The sequence below is a fragment of the Mytilus californianus genome, unplaced genomic scaffold, assembly GCF_021869535.1.
Source record: "Mytilus californianus isolate M0D057914Y unplaced genomic scaffold, xbMytCali1.0.p SCAF_5, whole genome shotgun sequence".
NCBI lineage: Eukaryota > Metazoa > Mollusca > Bivalvia > Mytilida > Mytilidae > Mytilus > Mytilus californianus.
This window is the reverse complement of record NW_026262701.1, coordinates 51,781,654-51,806,963: the sequence shown is the minus strand read 5'-3', so window position 1 is coordinate 51,806,963 and position 25,310 is coordinate 51,781,654. Positions and strand designations below refer to the sequence as shown.

The following is a 25,310-nucleotide window of genomic DNA, read 5'->3' as shown; positions in this document are numbered from 1 at the left end:
ACATCAATTATATACATGTCCTAGACATATGAGCTGAATGGTCTTTCTAAGTGCTACAAGAAGGTCATCCATCCATCTTTGATTTCAAATGATCATTTAAATACTGTATGCGACTCAAAACAATTGTTCTAAATAATATCTTTCACTGAAACCAATAATGTCTAACATCGAGATAGTATTCAATTGAATGACCATATTACTTTTTTATACGATAAAGAATATAATAAATAAAATTCAGAAAGAGACAAAGAATAAAAACAAAAACAAATCCTAAGGAATAAGGAATTCATAGCAAACATAGTTTCCTGTGTATAATTTGAGGACGCCTCCGGGTGCGGGAGTTTCTCGCTGCATTGAAGACCCATTGGTGGCCTTCGGCTGTTGTCTGCTCTATGGTCGGGTTGTTGTCTCTTTGACACATTCCCCATTTCCATTCTCAATTTTATATATCAGATTTAATTTCCGATTGCAGTCGTATTTTCCAAAACCTCCCCTAAACATTTTTGAACTCATTGGCGATTAATTACAAAATTATATGTTGTGTTTTGGTCTTTTTAGTTTTTTCCCATGGTGTTGTTACTTTATTTTCGACTTGTGAGTTTGAATGTCCCTTTGGTATCTTTCTCTTCTCTTTTATACATAATATTAACAGAATTGAATGGAAAAAAAATAACGTTAATTTATCAAACTTTTGGATTGCTGTGTAGATATTGAAAACAATATAAACTTTCAATGCAATTAATACATTATAATTGCCCTCTTATACATAATTGTAATTCGTTTGGGGCTGCATTGATGTTAATTCATCTGCTTACCCTTCCGGAGCACCTGAGATCACCCCCAGTTTTTGATGGGATTCGTGTTGCTCAGTCTTTAGTTTTCTATGTTGTGTTTTGTGTGCTATTGTTTGTCTGTTGGTCGTTTTCTATTTTAGACATGGCGTTGTCAGTTTATTTTCGACTTACGAGATCGAATGTCCCTCTGGTATATTTCGCCTCTCTTTTACTGTTGTTATATTTCCATAATAAGTGAATAATGGATCGACTAGTGAAAAAGCTTGGCGCACACATTCTCATTAGCAGTGCCTTTTCATTTTCTATCGCTGATATCTGATATACTATTTGATCCTGAATAAGAGCATTTCAGTGTATACATGTGTACGTCAATTAGACATCAGCTTAGCCACCACAAAATCAAAAGGCATCTACATGTAGTTGTACAGTGATGTGTTACTTATTATTTTTGAAAGAGGTTCTTTTACATCTGTATTTTTAGATAAACAATTTGTTTATTATATTTATAGAATATGCTTCATTTACTATGGCTTTTTTTTTTATGAAAATATCATGTTAATCTTTTACGCCGAAGAACAATAAACCAAATATGGATTTACACCACTGGATGAATTTAATAAAATTTCCCTATGAGAATCAAGCTCAGCAATTAAGCACTTATTAATCATTCGTGTTCAATTATCGATATTTAAGTTATTTTTAACCTGATGATTTCGAAAGATTACATTCAAAGTGTAATATGTTTGTAAATCAGAGTTTTGCTGAAATCGAAGATTTAATTGACTGAATTATGTTTGGTGTACGTCGCATGATAATTATGATTATTACATTAAGTATCAATTTTTAAAATTTGTACTTCATTTTCACGTGTCGCATAATTAAATGATATGGAATTAGTTGCCATGGTAATCCAGGTGTTTTCGTTAGTATTGACTTTTTTATGAGGTCATTTTACAAAATTGTTTTCACGTTTGGATTATTAGGATGGTCAGACCAAGAGGTAAGCAAAAAGTTTAATTACAAATTTCTATGAACAATTATCAGAATGATTGATACATTGACATTTCAAATACCAGTTATTGTATGAATGTACTTGGTTTTGGTATCTTTATGATATTGAAGTATTGTAATTCTATGATGAAACATGTTAACCCAACTAGACAAACAATTTAACTGGTTTCCATATATTTCGAGACAAGAATGTATAAAGTCAACAATTTCAGTCTTATTTATGCACACACTCACGTGCATTCAAGTTAGACAAGTTGTTAGTTTATTTTAAACAATGAGATGTATAAGATGATATATGTGTGTCGCCTTCTTTGGTTATAAAAATCAACATACTCGTATATTATTGATATTAATAATATGCAGAATTGATACCTGGAAATACTTGCACCGACAAAAGTTTCGACCGTTTTTATCTTTATATTAAAAGGATTTTGTACATATTATGTATCATTCATATTACACGACCAAGTCAGCTATACAAGTCTGTGTTGAAACAACGATTAAAAAAGGTTTAAATATCAGAATTGCATACGATACCATGAAGAGACGCATTCCAACAGCTCTCAGAAAGAATAAGAGTGATACAATGTAGTTCCATTGCATAACATTATTAACTAATATTAATTTTACATGTTTCCAATTTACAAAAATGGAAACATAACATTCATACCATAACAAATGACTGGTACCTACATAAATTCATAAAACATCTTCAAGCATATTGTATTTTTTTCTTTTTCTATTTTTCTTCCGTAACAGTAATCGACTTTAGAAAAAAAAAATGCAAACGATATTTTTTAATATTTGTACTATCTAACTTAACAGTTTAAAAGTCTAACGTATGCCTTGATAACCCGAGAAATAATGTTATCATCTCGAGCGCACACCTGTTAAATCTATCGTCTGGACAATTCTGGCAAACGCCACATTTTGTGTATAAGAGAGGCCCTAGAAGGTCTTAAGCCGTTGCTTATTCTTTAAATGTTTATGAAAAGATTGATAACATTCATCAAAAAAAAAGAAAAATGACCAACTTAAAAAGGTGGAAATTAGTGATTAAGATCATTCGGAACATTCATTTGTAAGAGCTTTGAACATGTTTCAATAGTTGTTAACTTCTACGTCATTTGGTCTCTGGTGGAGATTTGTCTCATTGGCAATTATACCACATGTCTTCTTATTGTTATATAATATTCACTAATGCGATCAGAATTTTATTATTTTTTTTTGTTGAAAATGAGACTTTTGAAACAACTAATTTTAAAAAGTAAATGTCTCAAAATATAAAAAAGCTGCATTGTTGTTTGGTAGCTTCTATTTGCTGAATGCAATACTTGATAGAATTAGTGGGTATACAATGTAATACTTGATAGAATTACCGGGTATACAATGTAATACTTGATAGTATTACCGGGTATAAGATGCAATACTTGATAGAATTACCTGGTATATAATGTAATAATTGATAGAATTACCGGGTATAGGATGCAATACTTGATAGAATTACCAGGTAAAGGATACAATACTTGATAAAATTACCTGGTGAAGGATACAATACTTGATAAAATTACCGGGTATATGATGCAATACTTGATAGAATTACCGGGTATAGGATGCAATTAAAATTGCAAGTCACTATTTGTGTAATTCTACATGTCATTGAATTTTGCGACATCATTTTGTCCTTTAGAACAGTTTTTAGGAAATTTGTATCGATGCATACTGTAATGTTAGCTTTCCTGAAAGTTTTAGATGCTGGATTTGCAGAAAGAAAATCTTTAAGTATAGGATTGAAATAAATGGGAACTTAAAACCATATTTCAAAGGCTTCATCAGGAGCTAATTAAATTTTCCAAGTGTTCTAATACCTAGCTGAGTATCCCATTTGTCAGCATAAGGATTTGTTTTTACGGAACTAAAATCACGAAACTATTATACTTTGAATCATAAATTTCTAACGATTCAGTTTGACATGAAATGTAAACTTTATCTAAACTTAGGAGTATTGTTTCCAATTTTTAGTTTTTGCTTTTTCCTGAACGGATATTTTCAACCAATAGTGTCTACCTTACCTATCTTCCTGAAGTAGAGAGCATATTTTGACCCCACTGTCCAACGAAAGTCACAGTCTTATTTTTTCCGTTGTCAAGTTAGTGTTCCTGGACTGTGCTTTAATAACATATGGTCTAGGTAAGCGAAAGGGGTGAGGATGGGTTCGTGCGCACGTAAAATTTACTTAACTCCAATTCATTTTGTGCTTGTACTAAGTTGGGTTAGTATACGTGATATGATATAAGTGATGCTATACAAGTGAGGGCGGAACATAAATAGTCTGACTTTATCTTTCTCTCTCTCTCTCTCTGTCGGTGTTAAAGACTATAAATATATACAAAAACAAGGACTTCTTTTATATGAATTGTAAGTTTACGAACAATGTCGCAAAAGTTTTCCACCATTTGCTATTTTCTCTATATATCTCCAGGTTTCGAGTTGAAGCAATAATGACCTTTAAAGTGTCCTTCATGATATATGACCTGCATGTACATGTATCTATCTACTATATAGCCACATTTCAATAATCATGTCTAATAATCAAGACATAAGATAACTACATCTACATGTACCTCTTCCACAAGAAATATTCGGAAGCCAGCAAATATTTTTTTATACATATAGATCTAATTCATTCCGAGATTAGGGTGTCGGTATAAGGAAAGATAACTCTGTTTTTCCAATTTAGTGTGAATTTAGAAACATCATCTAAAAGTAATGATTTAAACTATTTTGACATTTCTCTTGAAAATATTTTGTCTCATGGTAGAAATAAGAGAATTATCAGAAGAAATACTTAAAGGAGTTTCCATAGAAACAGACAGATCTAAACAGATTAAATTTCAAACAAAAGGATGAACTAATACATTTGATATAGAGTATACAATATACCTAAATACACATGTAAATGTATCAAATGTATGTTCTGTACCGGTTAAGATTGTACATTTCTTACTTGATTGTGCCATCAATTTGATTTTGTAACGATAAAATGAAATGTTTTATATGAATCTGAACGTTTACGTTGAGTCGTAACGAATGCAAATTTCATAAATTCCTTATAGTCTGGAAATTACAAAACACAAAATATTATCACGATAATCCGATTATTTTGTATGTTATTTCTATGATTAATTGTTTTTCTTCTGAAAAAAAGACATGGGGTATGATTTACGTGTACACATCACGTGGTTCTGGAACACCCTTCATCAGTATGAAAAATAGCAGACGACATCCTTCAAAAATTAAAACAAAAATGACTAATCTAATATAATTGTTCATTTGTTGGTAAATTTATATAAATTATTACGTTCATTATGATTGTATTGTTGACATTGTTTCTATTATGAAATCGCTAGACTGTAGGCGTTTAACGACAAACAAACATTTTTAAACGTAACAATAAACTCAGCCAGAGACAGGGGTCTTTTCTAAGGTAAAAAGTAACTAGATGCAGTTTGAAAGATATTAAAATGGGTATTTAACTGTTTAGATTGTAGTATAAAGACAATTATATTGTATTGACAAACTAAGGTATTCGGCACGAAAATGATAATATGCTCGGAATTAAGAGCCTCGCATTTTATAATTATACATCCTTGACTTTCATTTTTTTTTTCTTTGGGTGTTCTTGATGAAGGTAAATCCAAAATCACGCTTCGAACGCATTCAAATTATACTGTTCCTTTCATTTTTTTTTTCTAAGCCTTATACTTATATCGTTATTATTTTAAGTAAATGTACTATTATTGTATATGAAAAAATGGGGATGTGAGTATCCTTTTCAAGCCTACATTTTGGATTTATTGAGAATGGATTCATGAGATATCTTCCATTGTACGTTAAGAAAACATGTTTGTGCTCCGTGCGGATCTGATGATTCGAGTCTTTTTCAGCTAGTTTTTATAATTGCTCTTGTAGTGTGCTCTTTCACTTCTGTCCCAGGTTAGGTTGGAGGGGAAAGGTGGGGGGGGGGGGAGGGTGATCGTTCACAATCATGATGTTTAACTCTGTCACATATATTCCCAATACAGGAACCTTTAATTCAATAGTTGTCGTTGGTTGCTTTTGTTATATTTGTTATTCGTTCGTAGCTTTAAGCTTAAATCGCCGTTGGTTTTCTTATTACAATTGTTTCACACTTTGTCATATCGGGGCTCTTTGTGCTTTCTATCAACTGTTTTGGTTTTGTTCATTATTGAAGGCCGTAGATGACCTACAGATGTTTATATCCGTTGGTCTCTGGTGAATAGTTGATTCATTGGCAATCCTACCACTTGTTTGTATAACAATTGAATAATCCTTTAAAACTCTTTGGGTTTAACAGCAAAAGCTCAATAATAGAACGCGCAATCAATTATAAGTAACAGGAAAAGCACTTATCTATAAATAACATTACAATTTACATGTAATAAAAAAAAAAAAACAAAAAACAAAACAAACAAACATTCAAATAAAAAGAACATCATACATGCAGTATCTGATCAAAATATTATCAGATACAATTTGTACATTTGTTGTACGCTCAAGTACAAAATTATTGAAAGTTAAACAAATATAACATTAGCGAGCACACACAAGTGCATTTTGTACACGATCAATTGCACAAAATATCGAAAAGATTTTTGTAATTCATGATCATTTCAGTGCACTTACGATTAATTTTATTTGTAAGATTTGTTATGAGAAGAATTGGTTCGTGTTGCTCAGTCCTTAGTTTTCTGTGTAGTGTTTTGTGTACTGTTGTCAGTTTATTTTCTACTTATGAGTTTGGGGGTCCCATTGGTATCTTTCGCCTCTTTTTACAGAAGTGTACGAAATGAAGTTCTTACTGTATATTTGTATAGTAAAGAGTTTTTTTTTTTTAACAAAGTCCTGCATGGGTCAAACTGTTACAAGATTTTCTGATTTACCCCTAAACGCTGAAAAGAATAAACAAGACAACGCGGATAGAGAAAAAAATGACTTCCATATGAATATTTTGCGACAAAATGAATGATTATTTCAAATTGAAAAAAATGCAGAAATTGAGTTGTAGATTTGTATAAATTCATAAACACTATATGGAAAGAAAACCAAACAATCTAATTGGCCCGATGAAAGATATTATATACGGGAAGGAATTAATTTTGAAGCATCTCCAGGAACGATTTTTTACATACAAAGTTGATTTGTAGAGACGGAAGCACACTTACATGGCTTTCCTTAATACTGTAAAATGTTTGATGTTTTCTAAGGTTTCGTTTCGAGTCATCTAGAAAAATTCGCAAATTAAATACAATGTATCAATTTCTGTGAAAGCTCTTTTTGTTTACACTGCAATCTATTTGTGGAGTGATTTGTTTACATCTGAAAGCTATTCGTTTTGATTACTTAGTAAATTATTAGGACACGTCAGCGTCCAGTTTACACAACATGAATTATTTTTTTCTATTCTTGTATCAATTGCAATTTATATTACAATTTTTATAATTTTGAAATCTTTCCTATAACATATATTTATAGTGATCAATTATACTTTGGGAAGAAAAAATCAGTGAAAAACTGAAATTAGATATAAAAATAAAAGATGATTTTGAATGCTTAAAAAGTTTTGACCACACTAAAAATGAAGCTAAGCATTAGCCGTGCAACATCAAACAATCAATTCAATTTAACCGGTTAAATTGTAAAATTAAAGAAGACGTATGTGAAGTTATAACAGGAACGGATACATTTGTGTTATATTGAATGAAAACCAAATGGGTCTAATCAGTAGCTAGGAAATAGACTGAGATGCGACGCATTGGAAAAGGAAGTATCCAACTGACTATTGATCAAAATATTGAGTACCATTTCCCCAATTTGTACCCCAATTTTTGCAATTTTGACATATTAAATCTGTATGTTTTGCTCACGCATTGTTGTCAATATAATGGAATTCTATGCGACTGTCATACAAGTGAGAGGTTTAGCTAGCTGTAATACCAGGTTTAATCCAACATTTTCTCAGACGGAAATGCATGTACCAAGTCAGGAACAGTTGTTTTCCATTCGATTGATGTGTTTGAGCTTTTGATTCTGCCATTTGATAAGGATCTTTCCTTGGAGTTCGGTATTTTTGTTATTTTACTTTTTCTTTAAAATGTAAAATTTAAATTCATGATCAGGACCATGATAAAACAATACCAAGGATACTGAATCAATCACCATCTGACAAAATACGCGCTATATCGTTCATTATCAATAATTCATCAAACAGTTATTAGAACAAAGGAACAAAGACATGTGACAGTTTTTAATTGTTTTTTACTGTTTATTATCATGTTTGTTTTCTTCTTGACTATTCATAAACTCGTTTATTTTTAAAATATAATTCTTTGACCACATGGTCTTTTGTCTATATTTGTAAAGAATAAAATACTAAAAACATTCATACAAATGGGTTTAAGACAATGCTAAAAATATTTCTAAGGATATTGAATCAATCAATATCAAACTTAATAAGCGCTGTATCATAATTAATAATTTAGCAAACAATTATTAGAATTGAAGAAGAAAGACGTTTGCCAGTTTTAATCATCCTTTTATTGTTTATGGTAGTTTGAATATGCATATAAATGTTTGTATTTGATATTTAATGTTTTATTCAAATTGTCTTTTAATAGAAAAACAAAAGATAAGGGGTATTCATCCATGATACAAAATCAATACATGCACAGCAAAAAACACCCAAAAAGCAAAGGAACAGTGCTTTTGTTGATGTTTTTCATCTCAAAGTCTCATTGGGGCCTTCAACATGTTTTGCCTGTTTTGAATATGATTGAAATATAAAGATCCAGTATCCACGCTTACAAGCGTAACCGAATCCTGGACACATGATCTGAATTTCAATCAGATTGGCCTGCATTCGTCATGAATAGTATTTCGACACTCATATAAAAGGGTTTAAACTGATTTATCCATATATAAAATAGGCGTTAATACGTACATATAACTTATATGTACCAATCCTCTTTGCATGCCTTTAAGTTAAATAGTGCAATTTGATCTGATCCATAAACACCTGTTCTGTCATGTAAACTGATATTTTTGCTCTACATTATGCTCAGATTACATTGATCCATAACACAAAATCGATTAATACCGCAAGCTCCAAGAACTTTTTTTTACCAGTTAATGAAACAATTTTAAAACCGATGAGAGATTCGTGTATGCTTTAACAGTTCTAGTAAATCAACTATCATATCTTTCCTGTTTCAAAAAGTTGTTAAAAAATCCATGAAAAATGTAAATAAAATTCTTTTCACCAGATAATGTCATATCCGGTTACTTGATTATTTAACTTTTTAACCGGAAGTCAGTATTGGATTTTGAGTTTTAAGGCATTCGATTCACATGTTCTGGTATAAAAAGATATATGGTAAATGAAGTTTACATAAAGTGGATTATGACATGTTAAATACCAATAACCTCCAAATAGCCTTTGTGCTGATACAAAAAAAAATTATTATGAAAAAATGTCGCGTTTAAAAATACCGTCAGAAGTGCATGATATACTTGAAGATAATAATACTATAATACTTATACTATAGACTACTACAAGTAGTTCTTCGGGGTACATGTAGTATAGTGCAGTTTTATATTGTTCAAACTTGCTTTACGGAGTAAAGCTACTTTTAAAAAGGATATCGTGAATTACACACAAAAATGAACAGTACAACAGAGGGTTATATGTATCTGAAATAACCTATGATCTTGAACGCTCAGGACTATAAATTTGAAAGCCAAGGATGTAAAAATATTCGAACACAGGAGGAGCTACGTGACGAAAAAAAAAAGAACACAAGGAAAATTGCCAAATTCATCAAAAGATCAACTTTGCCTAAGGGATTTGAAACCCTATTTTCTTAATAATTCTACATTTATCATCGATGAATTTAAGAAGTTTATGTTATAGCTTATGTCATTACCGAAGTTCTGACTACAAAACTGACGATACTTCGAGGACAAGCAGTCCATCGGCAGCGCTATCGATCCAGTGCTAGAAAATGAAAATTAATCTTCATACATTTAGTGCGGTTGAGGCGCTTTTCTGGCTTAGCCTTCATCTGGAACGCCTAAATAAACAAAAAAATTAATCCAAGGATGTATAAATACTTAACCATGTGAGGAGTTACACGTATAAAAAGTAAAATAACAAAAATACCGAACTCCAAGGAAAATTCAAAACGGAAAGTCCTTTATCAAATGGCAAAATCAAAAGCTCAAATAAATCAAACGAATGGATAACACCTGTCATATTCCTGACTTAGTGCAGGCATTTCCTTATGTAGAAAATGGTGGATTAAACCTGGTTTTATAGCTAGTTTGGCCAAAAAGGACCTAAAGTGAGGAACCAAATCCATCTACGGTAAACTTTTCATGAGGGAGTTGGAACGTTTTAAGTATTTTCTAAATTTGTTAACGGAAAAATAATACACTTATGTTATAAATCAAGTCAGTCACAAACCACTGACTAATTAAGCGGATGATTCAAATATGATGAACTTGGCTGAGGGAAAGAATGACGAAAAAATAAAACCATACAAGCGGACACTGAATCAGATAATGGACTTTCTATGATGTTTTAAGACGATGTTAAAGCAATCAACACAACATTCCCGAACAGCATTAAGTAGTTTTCATTTAATAAAACTGTCAAAGCTGAGTCAATTCTAAAAGCCTAAAGCCACACAGTTTGAGAAATAAAAAAGGAAATCAATATTGATTGATACTGTATAATATATAGTCTAGGCAGATTTATCAGTTAGATTTAGAACTAGCTTTCAGTAACAGCTATAGTATTTAATGTATAGTTACTATGATTTTCTTTCTTCTCTTTAGAAGTTGTTTCTGCATAAATATAAATTTGATGAAGTAGAACGTTTTAACAATTTGTTATATTTTAACGATCAAAATCCGAACCACGTCATACCGGTTATATAAACGACAGACAAGTAGACAATATGGAAAATAAGCAGCATGGCCCGATGGTATCATCATCAAAGTAACTAAGTACTTCGGTACAGGCATGAAAATACGGATATTGTTCTATTCTAATTTTCTGTCTATAAAACTATGGAAATACTTTGAATACAGGAATGTATCTCTCTCGTGCATAGCTCTGATTTATTATCTGTTTTGCAATACGTTTGGTCCTTCTATTATATCAGCTCTTCAACGATTGTGCTAAGACTTAAGATTTTCAAATGTTTTGGTCCCGAACATCATTGATGAGACATTAATTTTCGAAATGCACATCAGGCGCAATTACAATTTGGTACTGTTCATGTTATCATTCTTTATTTTACTAAAACTAAAGTTGAAACTCTTTTAAAGATGATGCCTTAATATGAATTTGGCTGTTCTGTTCGCTTCATTTTGATATGATGCTTTCAAAAACATGTAAATATGACATCAAAAATACTGTACCGCAGCCTGTTCTGTCCAAGTTAAGCTATGTGTCAACTTTACGACAAACGTTTTTCATTGGATAGCCTAGGGATAAACAGGGATAAACAAGGCCGTACCTTGACCTATAATGGTTTTCTTTTATAAATTGTTACTTGGATGGAGAGTTGTCTCATTGGCACGCATACCACATCTTCCTATATCTACAAACACCACAAATGCTTCATTTGGAATTTTACTCAACATTGTAAGATCTGTTTTTCTGAAGCAAATTCCTGTGATATCACTCAGTGGGATTTGAAGCCACGATTCTGTGACGTCCTGGCAACATCGAATGTACTGTTTCAACAACCCTTGACCACTGAGCCAATTATGATATATAAAAATATAGCTTTCGTTAGTCGAGGAATGCTTTTCCTCGTTAGGTGCAATGGTTTTATTGGTGATGGCATATACATTTGAATGACTTGTAGATCAGCTGACACCATCATTAACATATAATACTTTGACTAAAACTAGCCTAACAATGTTATATATACATTTGTATCAGGACAAAAGATTATTAGACCGACCCTTTTCTTTTACATCGTGGTATTACCACCCTTTACATGTAGCAAATGCAATTGTAACTAATATCATGCATTTATGATGATGTTATTCATTTGTCGTTCCCTTCTAAATAAAAGTTTGAATGTCTGTGGAATGTGTGCTTTGTACTTTAAAAGGACTTAGAAGTTGAAAAACTTATGACCCATTTCTTCTGCGCTAGTCTAGTTTGCTGGTCTTGAGCATGTATGAAACATTTGCCACTGACGTTAAGCAATCAACAATGAATCAATGTAGTCTCGCTTGCAAAGTAGACATCGAAACATTTGTCAAGGAATTGACTCTTCTGTGCATTCATAATAGAGAAGACAAGAGCTTTAAAATAAAATTGTAGCATGCTCAGTTACTTTAGTGTGCATTTTATACTAGTCAACAAAAGAAACGACACAAGGCAATGTATTTTCCATATGCAATGAAATTGCATACACTGTTCCAAGGCTAATAATTGCCCAATTGGTCTAATATTTACAGAGTTTTAATTTCTTATCAAAACCATTGATTTAAGGCAAATACGCGATTTTTTTTTTTTTGCAATTTTTGTTATTTCAAAAATCGTATTTTCACCCAAAAATTCAGAAAAATCGATATTTGAACTTAAAACTTTAAATGTATACTTGGTCTGCTTATAATTTTATATGCCTTTGCAGATATTTGAATACTTAATTCTCATCTTCGAAATTAAGTGCCGACTTTTGTCATCATTTTCCGCAAAATAAATTTGACCCCTGTGTTCAATCACACGGTATTTTCTCACTTTCCAATTTAGTCAGATTCTTTTAATCATATGCGTTTGCTTTGCAAATAAATGTTTTTTTATTGGATAATTTAACAGTTTTTCCTTTATATTATATTTTATGATAAATTGGAGTTCAAACTTGTGTATTGTTACTTTTGTTGACTAGTATATATTCCCTTTTATTGCTGAAACTTTAAATGTCTATTACTACTAATTAACACATTAATAAAATATATGAGTTATAATACAGGCAACAACAAACGATTATCCTTGAAATAATGCTGTAATAATTGTACCTTTTATGGGTAATAAATGCATTAATTGAATTGTATAGCTTGCAAGCGAAAACAAAGTCAAAGGTTCATTGTGACGATACCGGTATAATCAGTATAATTATGTGTTGTGAGAAAGGTATCTTTGAATCTTTGAATATATAATTTTATGCCTATCGTTTACATATGTCTGCGTGAATTTTTCCATGACGAGTTTATTTTTGCGCATTTAGATATGATAATTTTGATTATTTTTCTTTAATTTGTCAAAATGTTTCCATCTCTACGCTCCATGCAGACGTTAAGGAATATATGTATCACAGATGACCACGGATATGTTCCAATCGTCGTTATCATAATCCCGTCAACTTTCACCGAGTATGTACTTACATGTACCACGAACAACATGACTGGTGGCAGTATTGTATCAGGGTCTGTCTTTGCTTCCAGAACAATTGATGTCATTCTAAGATTTTGACTAGGTTCGTGTTGCTCAACCTTTAGTTTTATATGTAGTGTTTTGTGGAGTGGTTTGTCTCTTGGAGTCGTAGGTTATTTGTATTAAGGTTGTCAGTTTCTTCTCGACTTATAAGTTTTGAATTTCCCTTTGTATCATCCGCCTCTTTTTTTAAATGAAAAGCTGTTTCTATTCGAAAGACAGATTTTGATAATTTCAAGCTAGGATTCATGAGTTTTCTAGTCGATGAATAAACCTTTCATCGTATGTTTATGCTCAGGACAGACATACAAAATCATTATTGTAGCTATGAATGTAAACACTTGTTTTTCTTGTTGATAATCTTCAAAGAGGAAGTAGCGACAATGCTCTTATTAAAACTCTATAAAACCTGTTTAGAATCAATCGTAATTTGTTGGTGTAATTGTGTTTTCTTCGATTATCAATGTGTTTAGTTTTGTCTGGAACATATGTATACATGAACATCCTTGTCAAATGCTTTAAAAACAAAACCTACCCTTTTTATCAGTTATTACAATAGATATCAATCAATTCTGAGCGAAAATAAGAATATAGTTAGGGTTATCTGTTCTTTTTGGTTTTATGAGTCTGGACCAGCCCAGTGAGAAATACTGGGAAAACGCGGGTTTTACCGGGTAATGCTGGACAATACTGGGTAACATAAAATACTGACCTGAATCTTAAGAGGATTCAGTAATTAATCACAAATGTAATACTTTATAAACTTTTTATAAAAATAAGACATAGTTTATAATTTATAAGTTGACTTGTTTGAGACTCTTATTATAAAGTGTATAAATCTAGGAAAATACCAATGGTCCAGCAACTCTTAAGACACATAAAACAAGTGTGAAAAGCTTTTTTCAATAATCCCCGTAAAAAACTATTTAATCACCATTCTATCTAGATTGGTCAAGGTGTTAACTTAAAGTCGAAGAATTCAATTTGTTTTTTTTTTAAATAAATACATGTATAAATAATGTTAAGAACTAACAATTATATGTTCGGAAAATTACTTTTAAACATTTTTTGTTCATTGCTAAAAATGTTCACTATGTTTTAGTATATGTTTATGTACATCACTAATTGATAAGTTATTATTCAGATTATAACACAGATTTGTTAACATAACAATAATCAGTCTTTTGATTTCTATAGGTGTTCATGGCCTGTCCCCTTATGGTGTTTATTTAGCAATATGATTGTATAACAACTAAAATTTACAATATACTCAAAAACACTGCATGCAATAAAATGCCTTTTTTCAAAGTTTTAAATTGTATTGTTAAAACAAAGCTAGGAAATTAACAAAATATCCTGAAATGTGCAAAACTTGTATTCTGCCTTCATAGAATTAGTGGAGAAAAGGAAGAAATTGAATTTTCCATCTTCAGGAATGACTCTCAATGGTTATAATTTATCTGTATAGAATGTATATATTTAGCTATAATAATGTGAAACTACAACAAGTCTTTACTATTCTGTGTAAAATTAATCTTGAAAAATCATATTACCCTGTATTTTCCAGTATTACACGTTTCTGGGAGTATTGCCCAGCCCGGGAAAACCCGGGTAATACTTTGCCAACCCTGCTTTAAACTCGTATATTTGCACGCAGCTGAATGGCAAACTTGTCTTGAAAAGTGCTATAGATGTATTTCTACATAAAAAAAAATGATGTCATTCAATCCAATGTCTCTGAGCGTTCATTGGGAAGCCCAACTAACGACTACAAAGTAGACACGTACGCAAAGTAGTAAAATTGTTATATAAATGGTCTTGAGATATTGCAGACAACTTTGTTTTCCTTGTGCATTGAGGTGATTTCAAAATCTTGCACTTTATTCTTCTGGTATTGTGTCGTTTTCGATTACATATAACGAAATGCTGAACGAATGCACTTACTTTTCCAACAGGAGCATTTATTTTCAAATTTAATTTTGCAAAAAGGAGCGTTTATTCTCAAATTGAAATTTGTTGTGGAATACTATCAATTTTGTATAATCATTTATCTTTGATAAAACGTTAAAGGCTTCGAGCCAATCTAGTTATGCAACTTTAACCGTTTAGATTATATCGTGGAAATTTTATCACCGTTATTATTTCAGAATATCATTGATTTACATTTAAACTAAAAGTTACCGGACATCTCACCTATTAAGTATTGATGAAATTGAATTACTTCAATAGACAATAAATTGTTAAGTCTGGTCAATATTTTACATCCGTCTTTCTCTGCAAGAAATTAGAAAGAAATGTAAACAAGATAAGCCATTAAACAACTTGGTTCAATATCTGTTGTTATTATTAAAAGGAGTATCGGTACTTCCTGCATATAATATTGTTACTTAAGGTGGTACCTAACACTACAGGGAGATAACTCTGTAAAAATCAGCTAAACGTTTTAATCACGTTGTATTGTTGTAGGAAATATTAAGCTTCTCAATGATCAAAATTAGTGTTTGTCAAACTGCTGTATAACCAAAGAAATTTTTCTGATAAAGTGGTTGGTTCAAATTTTTTGAAATTTTTATATTTTTGTCAAAGGGTCAAAGTTAACATTTTGTCAAAATTTTATGAAAATTAAACGAGCCAAATTAATATTAGTCAAGGTGTTGGGTACCACCTTAAATGATACAACTAGAATTTTATACCATTTATATAATTAGCAAAGAATAATTGCAGGCGGTATTTAATCAATTTATTCAGAATTGCATGTAACAATTTGTCTCGTAGGGTTTTATGTGCAAAAACAATATCCAACTTGAAACAATTACTTGTTTCTTTAATTGATTTCAAAGTTATCTGGCTACTTTGTTCATTAAAACGTTAACATTCGCACAATATATTGTAACGACAAGGAATATGCTACACTGTTAATATAAGAGTTAATAAATAGAACTGCTTGATCGCTTTTTTGTGACACTTTTTGAACGTGTAATGGTGTTCCAAATGTTTACATGTGGGATAGAAGTCCCTTCTCCAGTTCTCTTCTTTTATGTATCCATTCTTCGTTAAACCGTCTAAATCTGTTTCCGGTATTTGGTATCCTGGTATATTTTTTTTAAAACGAAGTGTTCAAAATTTCGAGCGATTTGAACACTGATTGAACATGTAATGTTAAAAAAAATAACGGATCATGAAATGAGATAAACATCGACATATTTTTATTACGATATTATCATAACAGGCCTCATTGATATGCATAATTATGTCACTTATAAGTAAAACTTGTAATACATTCATAAACTATACATATATATGCCAGCTTGGAAGTTTTATATTTCACAATTACTAAATTAACCAAAAATTCACAAGATCAACATCCTGCGTATACATTCATATTTGTTAAAGAATTTCTTTTTGAATTTGCCAATTGGAGGAATAGAAAATCGGAAAAACGACTATCTTCATTTTTAGAACAGAACTTGAACACCGGTGTTCACTCCGTCTGGTGTTAATATTTTGAACGCAAACGTTAAAATTTTGAACACGTCTCTAAGCATGAACATATGACGTTAACATATTGAACATTCGGTGTACAAGTTTTGAAAGCGTCCGGTATATTTACAGTGTAGAGGACAGAGATAGGACCGTAGGGATAAAGGGGAGAATATTTGGCCGAAAATTTAAAATAATTTTACGTTATAAAATATCGTCATTCAGAATGAACAAAATATCGTCAATTAAGAAATTTAACGTCTTTATAATGTCTAATCATGTCCAAGAATAGTCAATCAAATATCTCTGACGAGTAATGAAAAATCGTTAATTATTACAATTGACAAGTTCAAGACCTGATTTATAATAACCCATTCAAATATGTTGTTTATCATGTTTATTTTGGATCAGAGTAACTGGTAGAGTGCAAGTTAGGGTTAAAGGTATCTTTATAAAAGGCAGGTTAGGGGGAGGGTTGGCGCGCCTTCATACTATCATTTAGAGGCCTTTTACAGCTGACCATGCGGGGTATGGGTTTTACTCATTGTTGAAGGCCGTACTGTGACCTATAGTTGTTAATTTCTGTGTCATTTGGTCTCTTGTGAAGAGTTGTCTCAATGGCATTCATACCACATCTTTTTATTCTTATATAACTGCAACAGAGTTAGTACATGTATATACAATCAAGGAGGTTATAAGAGATATATAACCTCCTTGATACAATGTATATAATTAAATATAATTGAGTTTTATCGAATTAACAATAAAATAACTTACTGTGAAAGTGATAAGATTAATAGTAAACTACGCTGTTAGTTTTTCAAAGTTGATAATATGTTTTATGATCCAAAAGCAATATACCTCTTTGATTTGATAAGACTTTATTGCAATATAATTTACATAGATTTTCTGAAGTGTAATCACTTATCAGCAAAACGTTCAGATTTTGGTAATTAAACTACAATTTTTTTTCTGAAAGTATTACTGCCTCTGGAAAATTTGAAATAACTTTCCTTTTTTTATCTAAATTAATTGCTCATTTTAGAACAACAGAAAAGATGAAATATTTTTGTATTACTTCTATGTAAATCATATGTAATCATCTCGGATCCTCGGATCTCACGCTCCTCAGATACGAGAGCCCTACATCTAATAATAATAATATGATTTTAATGGTGGTAAGTGAACTTCTAAGAAAAACAGAAAATAGCAGGTAATAAATTGACGCAATATGATATACAATGTTCACAGTTATCAACTTTGAAAAACTAACGCGTAGTTTACTATTAATCTTATCACTTTCACAGTAAGTTATCTTATTACTGGGACGATAAGAAACAAGTCACAGATAACCGAATCGTAAACTATTATAGCTTACAAAGAAACGGTTTGATTATTTAAAATATAATCGTTCTTACATTTTTTAATCTCCTACGTTTTTTTTTCGTAAACATTGATTGATTTTAAAATAAAAAAGATAAAACTATATGTATTATCATGAAATAAAATTGTTTTGTGTTTCCGCCTAAACAGATTATTATTTTTTTTAGCCAACATCTCAGTAAGAATAATTAAAAAAAAACTTTTTGAAAGTTTCCAGTTACGGCTCGTGACATGACTACCATTCCCGCATCTGTTGTGATAACAATGATCAGACATAAATATTAGATACACCTCGTCAGCCCGATTTGCTTTATCTAATTTATACAAGATACATATATATATATATGGTACATAGTAAATGCAAAAAGATGAATATTTATTTTCTAGGAAGGGTTCTTTCACCAGGTCGTCCTTATTCTAGTATGCTAAAGCATGATAAATGCAGAATACCCAATCCAATTCTGTTAGACTGGGTAGCATCATATGGTGTAAATAAGCATCATGGTGTAAATATTTTATAATGTCAGCCTGTTATTGTACGTACAATCAATATGAATGTGTGTGTGGATATGTAAATTTTGAAATATCCCAAAAGTCGTATCAAATGAATTCGTTCATTGAATTTAATACATAAATCGGATACCAGGAACTACCAAAAATATTGGACAGTAAAACAGAATGTTCAAACTACCAACAACCCACAAAAGGGGCATTCATATGGAGACAAACTCCACTGGACATTGTCCAGAAAGTCTAACTTGGTCCAAACACAAACTATGGTAGGGTTTAATAAATCAGTTTTACGTGCGCACATACCTCCCCCTATATGGATTCACAACGTATAAAAGTTGTTAAATTTACCGCCCTTATGATTCATTATGTGTGTTTTGTGTGTTTGCATATGTTATTATCTGTAGCCTCAATTTCGTTTTATTCAATCTAATTTTCGGTTGGGCCATGTGTCAACATAACCATAATTAAATTCACAACGAGTATCTTGCATTAGCAAATATAGAAAATTCCTTGTTGAACGCTTCAAAACAAAATCTATCGTTTTGTGCTGAGTTGTTATATTTCAAATATCAATCAATATTTTTCTACGCGAAAATATTATTACGTTTATAATTATATGGCTACCTGTACGTTACAACAATTTTTCAGGAAATGAACACAACTTCACCTTTTAACATTTTTCTAAAGATTTCATAAAACAAAATGAAATGTCTATTTAAGACTTTGAACTTCAATTAACAAATCACGCCATTTCCTATTACTTGATTTTGATTTGTACTTAATCTTTTTTATATGAATGTTAACAAGTAATTTCAATTAATTTACATCAATTTAGAACATTTTATCTTGATCGCATTTAGATAAACACGCAACTCTTTAATGAAAACATGTCATATTAAGCGAAATGTTAAAAGAACGTCAATACCACAATGGCTGACCGAGGTATAGAAATAGGTTAATAAGGACTTATCCCATTCGGGAGTGAAACCCAGGTTTGACTAAACAGGATGTATAAATACACAGCAACATCAGAATAATGAAGTTAAATCAAATCCCTCGTTTAGTATGTAGACTGTCACGCTATCTGCACGAAATTACTCACGCAACTCTTTGTGGGACTCGTAGCAGACCTGTTTTAAGAGAAATTTGGGTCATTGTCAAACATAACCAGGATCAGTTTTAATTTTCAGCTCGTCATCCCTATCGACCTACTTTGCCGAACGTACCCATTGTATTTACTGATTTTTCTCATCCTGAATATGCATGGAATATTTGCCACTGGATGTGAAGCAAGTACATTTTGTACCAGTCAGTCAACTAATACAAGCGTCCAATGTGTGTGCATCTCAGTATAAATACAAAAGTTTATGACGTCCACGTTAATGATGAATTATGAATATTTTATGACAATAGTGTACATCAACTGTAGGAATTGGCCTATCCTGCAATCTATTTGTCCGTCTGTTCTTTCGTCTGTTTACCCGTCCGTCCGTAGCCAGCATTTTAATTATCAGAAACTACTGAACAAAATGACTATAAATTGTATTTGGTCATCAGTTTGAAAGTGGAGTTGTTAAGTGTTATAGTGTTTTGGGTCTGTCAGACACCTACTTCATGTTTGCTAAATCTTTGAATTGCAAGTGAGGATATGCTTAACACGAGAACGCGTGTAACTTTTTATTTTTCTTTGTTAGCTTTGTAATGAAATAGTTAGTGCATTGAAGTTAGTTACCTTATACAGCTCCAATATAATGCTGTTACAGGATTGTTGTAATGTGCTTCTATTGCGAAAGTAACAATTTGTTTGTAGTTATTGACTTTTGAAATAAGTATAGTGAAGTTTACGAGCGTCGAATTATTGCGCTTTTCAGTATAGATTTACAAGTTCGAGATAAAAAGCACGACATGAACGCTGTTAAAACATACAATACGAGGAAAAGAGTAAAATGTTGCTGACTTGTCATAATTTGGAGCTTAATGAAGGTACATGTAGTCAATATTCTGTTAAAACTTGGTTACGTTTTTTTTTATGGTAACAGTGTTTTTAAACATACGTCCACCAGTTGTAGTTCAATGAAGCTTAATCCAAAAAAGGCGCTGTATGCGCGTCAAACTTTGAAGGCATCGTTACAATTTAACTTCTGATAGTAGAAGTTAGGACTAACCTCAATGTTGAATAGCAATACAATATAATACATTGTGTTCTCTTGTTGATTGTAGGTTGATAATATGTACAGACATGTACAAGTCGAAATCTTTATGATTTTTGTATCGTTTGGTCGCCGTTTTTTTTATAAACGTTTACCCCACATCATACAGTAATCCACTTCTTGGATATTGTTTCTTAAATTTGTTGAAAAGTTAAACGAAATCATGTTTTATTTTTAAATAGATTCTTTGTGCATCGTTTTCCGAGTTGTTAGGGTTCAAAATACTGACAAGAACACTTTTATTTGAAATTCATATTTTCCATCCTCACTGTATACCGTTTTATTAAATTATCCATAGGGACCAATAGTGTATAATTATGAAACTAAATAAACTTTATTTGTTAAGAAAACACATGGATTTTTTCTCTTTCATTGTTAGTTTCCTGGGTACTTTTGCAATGCAAGCATGGACAGAAACAGGGATGGTAAACTATTATATAAAACAAGAGATAACAGTCAAGTTGAACTAAACAAATAAAAACAGAGGTATCAGTGCAAAATAATATTTGAACGGTTTACCGTAAATATTTACAAACCATTAAAAAGGGGGAGGGTATCTTCATTTATTGGTTTTTCCGTGTTTCGCATCCTTATAGAAGGAATAGTCTTAATAATTCGGTCAATTAGCTATGTGATGAATATGAATTTGCAGCCATGTACTGAGAGAGTGCAAAGCTTTTTGGAATACGCGGAAGTGTACACTTGTATAATAATTTTATTATTTTGCAAACAATGATTGTTTGTTGTTTGTTTTACGCGCGGTAATTGTACAATATCTGAAAAGAGAATTAAACTTATGGGACGATAAAAACGCACACAATATTCCCTGTTGTGGCTTAACCATAATTTACAAACTTCCTTGATTTATTTTACTGTTATCAATTCAATTTCATTGTTCATATTTGTAAAAAAAAACAAGCTTAAGGTATTTGCCTGTTATTTAAATACAGTCTATCTTTTAAATTAACAATTTTTCACCTTGAAAAAAAAATTAAATGTTGTATAACCGTACTACAGATCATAACTTGGCAATTCATTCGAGATCTATTTTTCTTCAATTAATCGGTAAATCATGCAAGCATGATTCAGAACAGTTACGTATCTCATTTTCAATTTTGTGATGTAGGATTAAGATATTTCATATCAATAAATATCCTCGAAGGCATACATACCAGATATCTCCAGTAAAATATTGTATTAACTTATATTTATGATCCATCTTTGTGTCAGGAGACACCTAAAGCTACTGTTTAATTATCTGAGAAAACCCCCCGGAATCGTTGTCAGGTTTGTTTTTTTTTAGACAAAGACACACGCTCAGGCTCTTTTAAAGTACATGTTCATGATAAAGAACAGTAAAACTTATTTAATATGTAATAGTCATGTAATAGTCCTTATATGATTAAAACTGAAAAGTAGGATTGTATTTGTAATTTAATATTTCATCTATTTTTTTCAAAAACTGTACAAAATACGATGCATTTTTATAGAATTATTAATCTTCAACATGTGTTTATATATAATTAAGCTTGACAGAATTTCATTATATAATTTAAGAATCGGCAGGTTAAACAGATCTTTTTTTTATCAAAGTTCAAGTTAAATTAAGTGTCAATGCTGATCAGAAAAGCATCTTATCTAATAAATTGATATAAACATACACTTGGATAATCCCCTAAACAACGTCTGACCATACAGTATTACATGTTGCTCTTGTACATGTATACTCAACACCGTTTTGAATATGAGTTAATATTAATTGATCTGTACCTTATAAATACTTTTATGATTGATTACTGCTGGAACCATTCGCTTAAGGATGTACTCAGGTCAGGTTTATGAATTTTTGTCAGATGTTCGGACTATTTAGGTTTTTTTTTCTACAATCCTTTAGGGTATATTGGCAATCATAAATTGATTATTCGGAAGACAGACAATTCCATGGTAAAAAAAATAAAAAACGTCATAAATACTACTCAGAAAGCTTAAGATTGAGGATCACGAATTCCAATAAAATCTGCAAGTATATACAGGTTCTCCGAAAGGACCATCAGTTCCTGTGCATGTTTAAGAAATGTCATCCATCGTAATGTTACCCGTGTTTAAATTATATATATATATATTGATACATTTTAAGACAGAATTTGTAGTTTTTAATCCCTTAAATTTTAAAACATTTATAAAACATTGTGACTTTGAAATCTTATGACCAAGAAAAAATATCGAAATCTTATCGTTAAAAATATATATTGAAAAATAAAAATGACTTTATCAAAATTGTAACCAAACAACGAAATCGTAATCATCGTGTTCTGTCTGACTGTTTTGTTTTCTTACAGCTTTAAAGATCGTTTGGCCACAGAAGCAAAGTCCAATCAGATAAAAAACAAACCAGTTTATAATACTTAATCCTTATTTGTTTGAATTTTCCTATGCAATTGAATTACATATTATTGATTATACCACGGAAGTTATAATATTTCACGTATACATATAGATTTGATATGAATAATTCATCTAAATTTATAAATAGTGGTGACACAATTATGTTCAGTCAAATCAATGTCTATTGCAGATAAACATTTTAATTGCATTTAACAATAAGCATTAATTGTTTTGGAAACATAACAAATTATTCAAATTTGACTGAATGGTAAATTGATATTGTTAGAGGTAGGCTATAACTTAGTGGCAGAAGACAACACTGTACTGGTATCCCAAATACGAGTGATACGTTCAAAACAGTATGAACTCATAAAAATTATATATTTCTTTTTTATCAAGAAAAAGTTTTCAAAAATTGCTCATAACCATCTCCTTTAAACGCAAATGCTTCAACCGTAAGTAAATGCATACCTTTACCATTATATGTACAATACCTTTTGTTATTGTTATTTTACTCTTTTTTTATAGTATATAATTTTTACAATGAAAATAGACGAAACTTGAAGTTGCATTTGAAAATTTCCAGAAATAAAAACTCCAATTGAGACAACATAAGGTGAACAATGCTACAAGTATATTATCATTTATATCACTGCGCCAATAGTATATACAAATTAGAAAACGTGGTATGAATCCCAATGAGACACCAGAGACAAAATAAATCAAAGGGCATTCTCCTTTAAAACAGCTGAACAACTTAAAACAAGATTAAGAACAAAAAAGATCAAACTATTTGTTGACCTCCAGATGTATTTTGAACTGTTTGTGTCTTTAATGTCTTGGAGACTCATATGCAACAAAACATATAGATTGAAGTATTCTTTACATTGTATTGAATATGAGGACAATTCCTTTTCATGTGGTCTACCATTATCTAAACCTCCTTAACCAAAAGAAATATATACTTAATAATAATAAGCTTTTTTCAACTGATTTTTATAGTTTGTTCTTATGTTAAATTTGCTGTAACACCACCGTCCAAGGTTAGGGCGAGGGTTGAGCGCACACAAACAGGAGCCTGTTGTTCAGTGGTTCTTAAGTGTTTCTCGTTTCTCGTTTTTTATATAGATTAGACCGTTGGTTTTCCTGTTTGAATTGTTTTACACTAGTCTAGTCATTTTGGTGCCCTTTATAGCTTGCTGTTCGGTGTTAGCCAATGCTCCGTGTTGAAGGCCGTACTTTGACCTTCAATTGTTAACTTTTTATACATTGTGACTGGGATGAAGAGTTGTCTCATTGGCACTCAGACCACATCTTATTTATATTAACCCCCCCCACATGCTTTATGCGCCTGTCCCAAGTCAGGAGCCTGTAGTTCAGTTGTCGTTAGTTCATGTCTGTCATATTTTTTTTTCGTAAATTCTTTTGTTATAAAATAGACCGTTAGTTTTCACAATTGAAATGTTTCATATTTTTATGTCGGGACCTTTTATAGCTGACTATACGGTATGGGTTTCTAATTGTTGAAGGCCGTACGGTTGCCTATAATTGCTAACATCTACTTCATTTGAACTTTGGTAGATACATTGTAGTTGTCTCATTGGCAATCATACCATATCTCCTAATTTTTAATTAGATGTTGTGTACTTGTAATATACTAGTATACACAAGTAAATTTTTTGAACTTACCGGAGTTTCGTTTCAATATTAACCGAAACAAAATGTAGAAACTTGGCTAATATAAATATTCCTTCCCTTCGTACGGTTGTACTAAGTAGTGTAATCATGTATAATGGGTATATGGGGTTTGTTCATTGTTGAAGGCCGTATTGCAACATATAGTTCATTTGGTCTCTGGTGCATAGTTGTCTAATCGGCAATCCTACCACATCTCCTCTTTTATATTGTCAGCCATTGCAAAAAATATTTTTCATGATTGGTGGTACTTTATATCATTATGATACTAAACTCATTTGTAAGGTCTTTATAAAATTTGAT

The 25,310-nt window shown here is 31.2% G+C and overlaps 1 protein-coding gene across 1 annotated transcript in view; it reads left to right on the top strand.

Moving 5' to 3' along the window:
* Positions 1-1,748: 1,748 nt before the first annotated feature.
* The window catches only part of LOC127702471 (short transient receptor potential channel 7-like), a 72,689-nt gene continuing 49,127 nt past the window's right edge, over positions 1,749-25,310 (top strand). Inside the window, exon 1 of the mRNA XM_052206679.1 lies at positions 1,749-1,794. Coding sequence (XP_052062639.1) covers positions 1,779-1,794 — 16 coding nt within the window. The 5' untranslated portion in view covers positions 1,749-1,778. The remainder of the gene's footprint in view (positions 1,795-25,310) is intronic.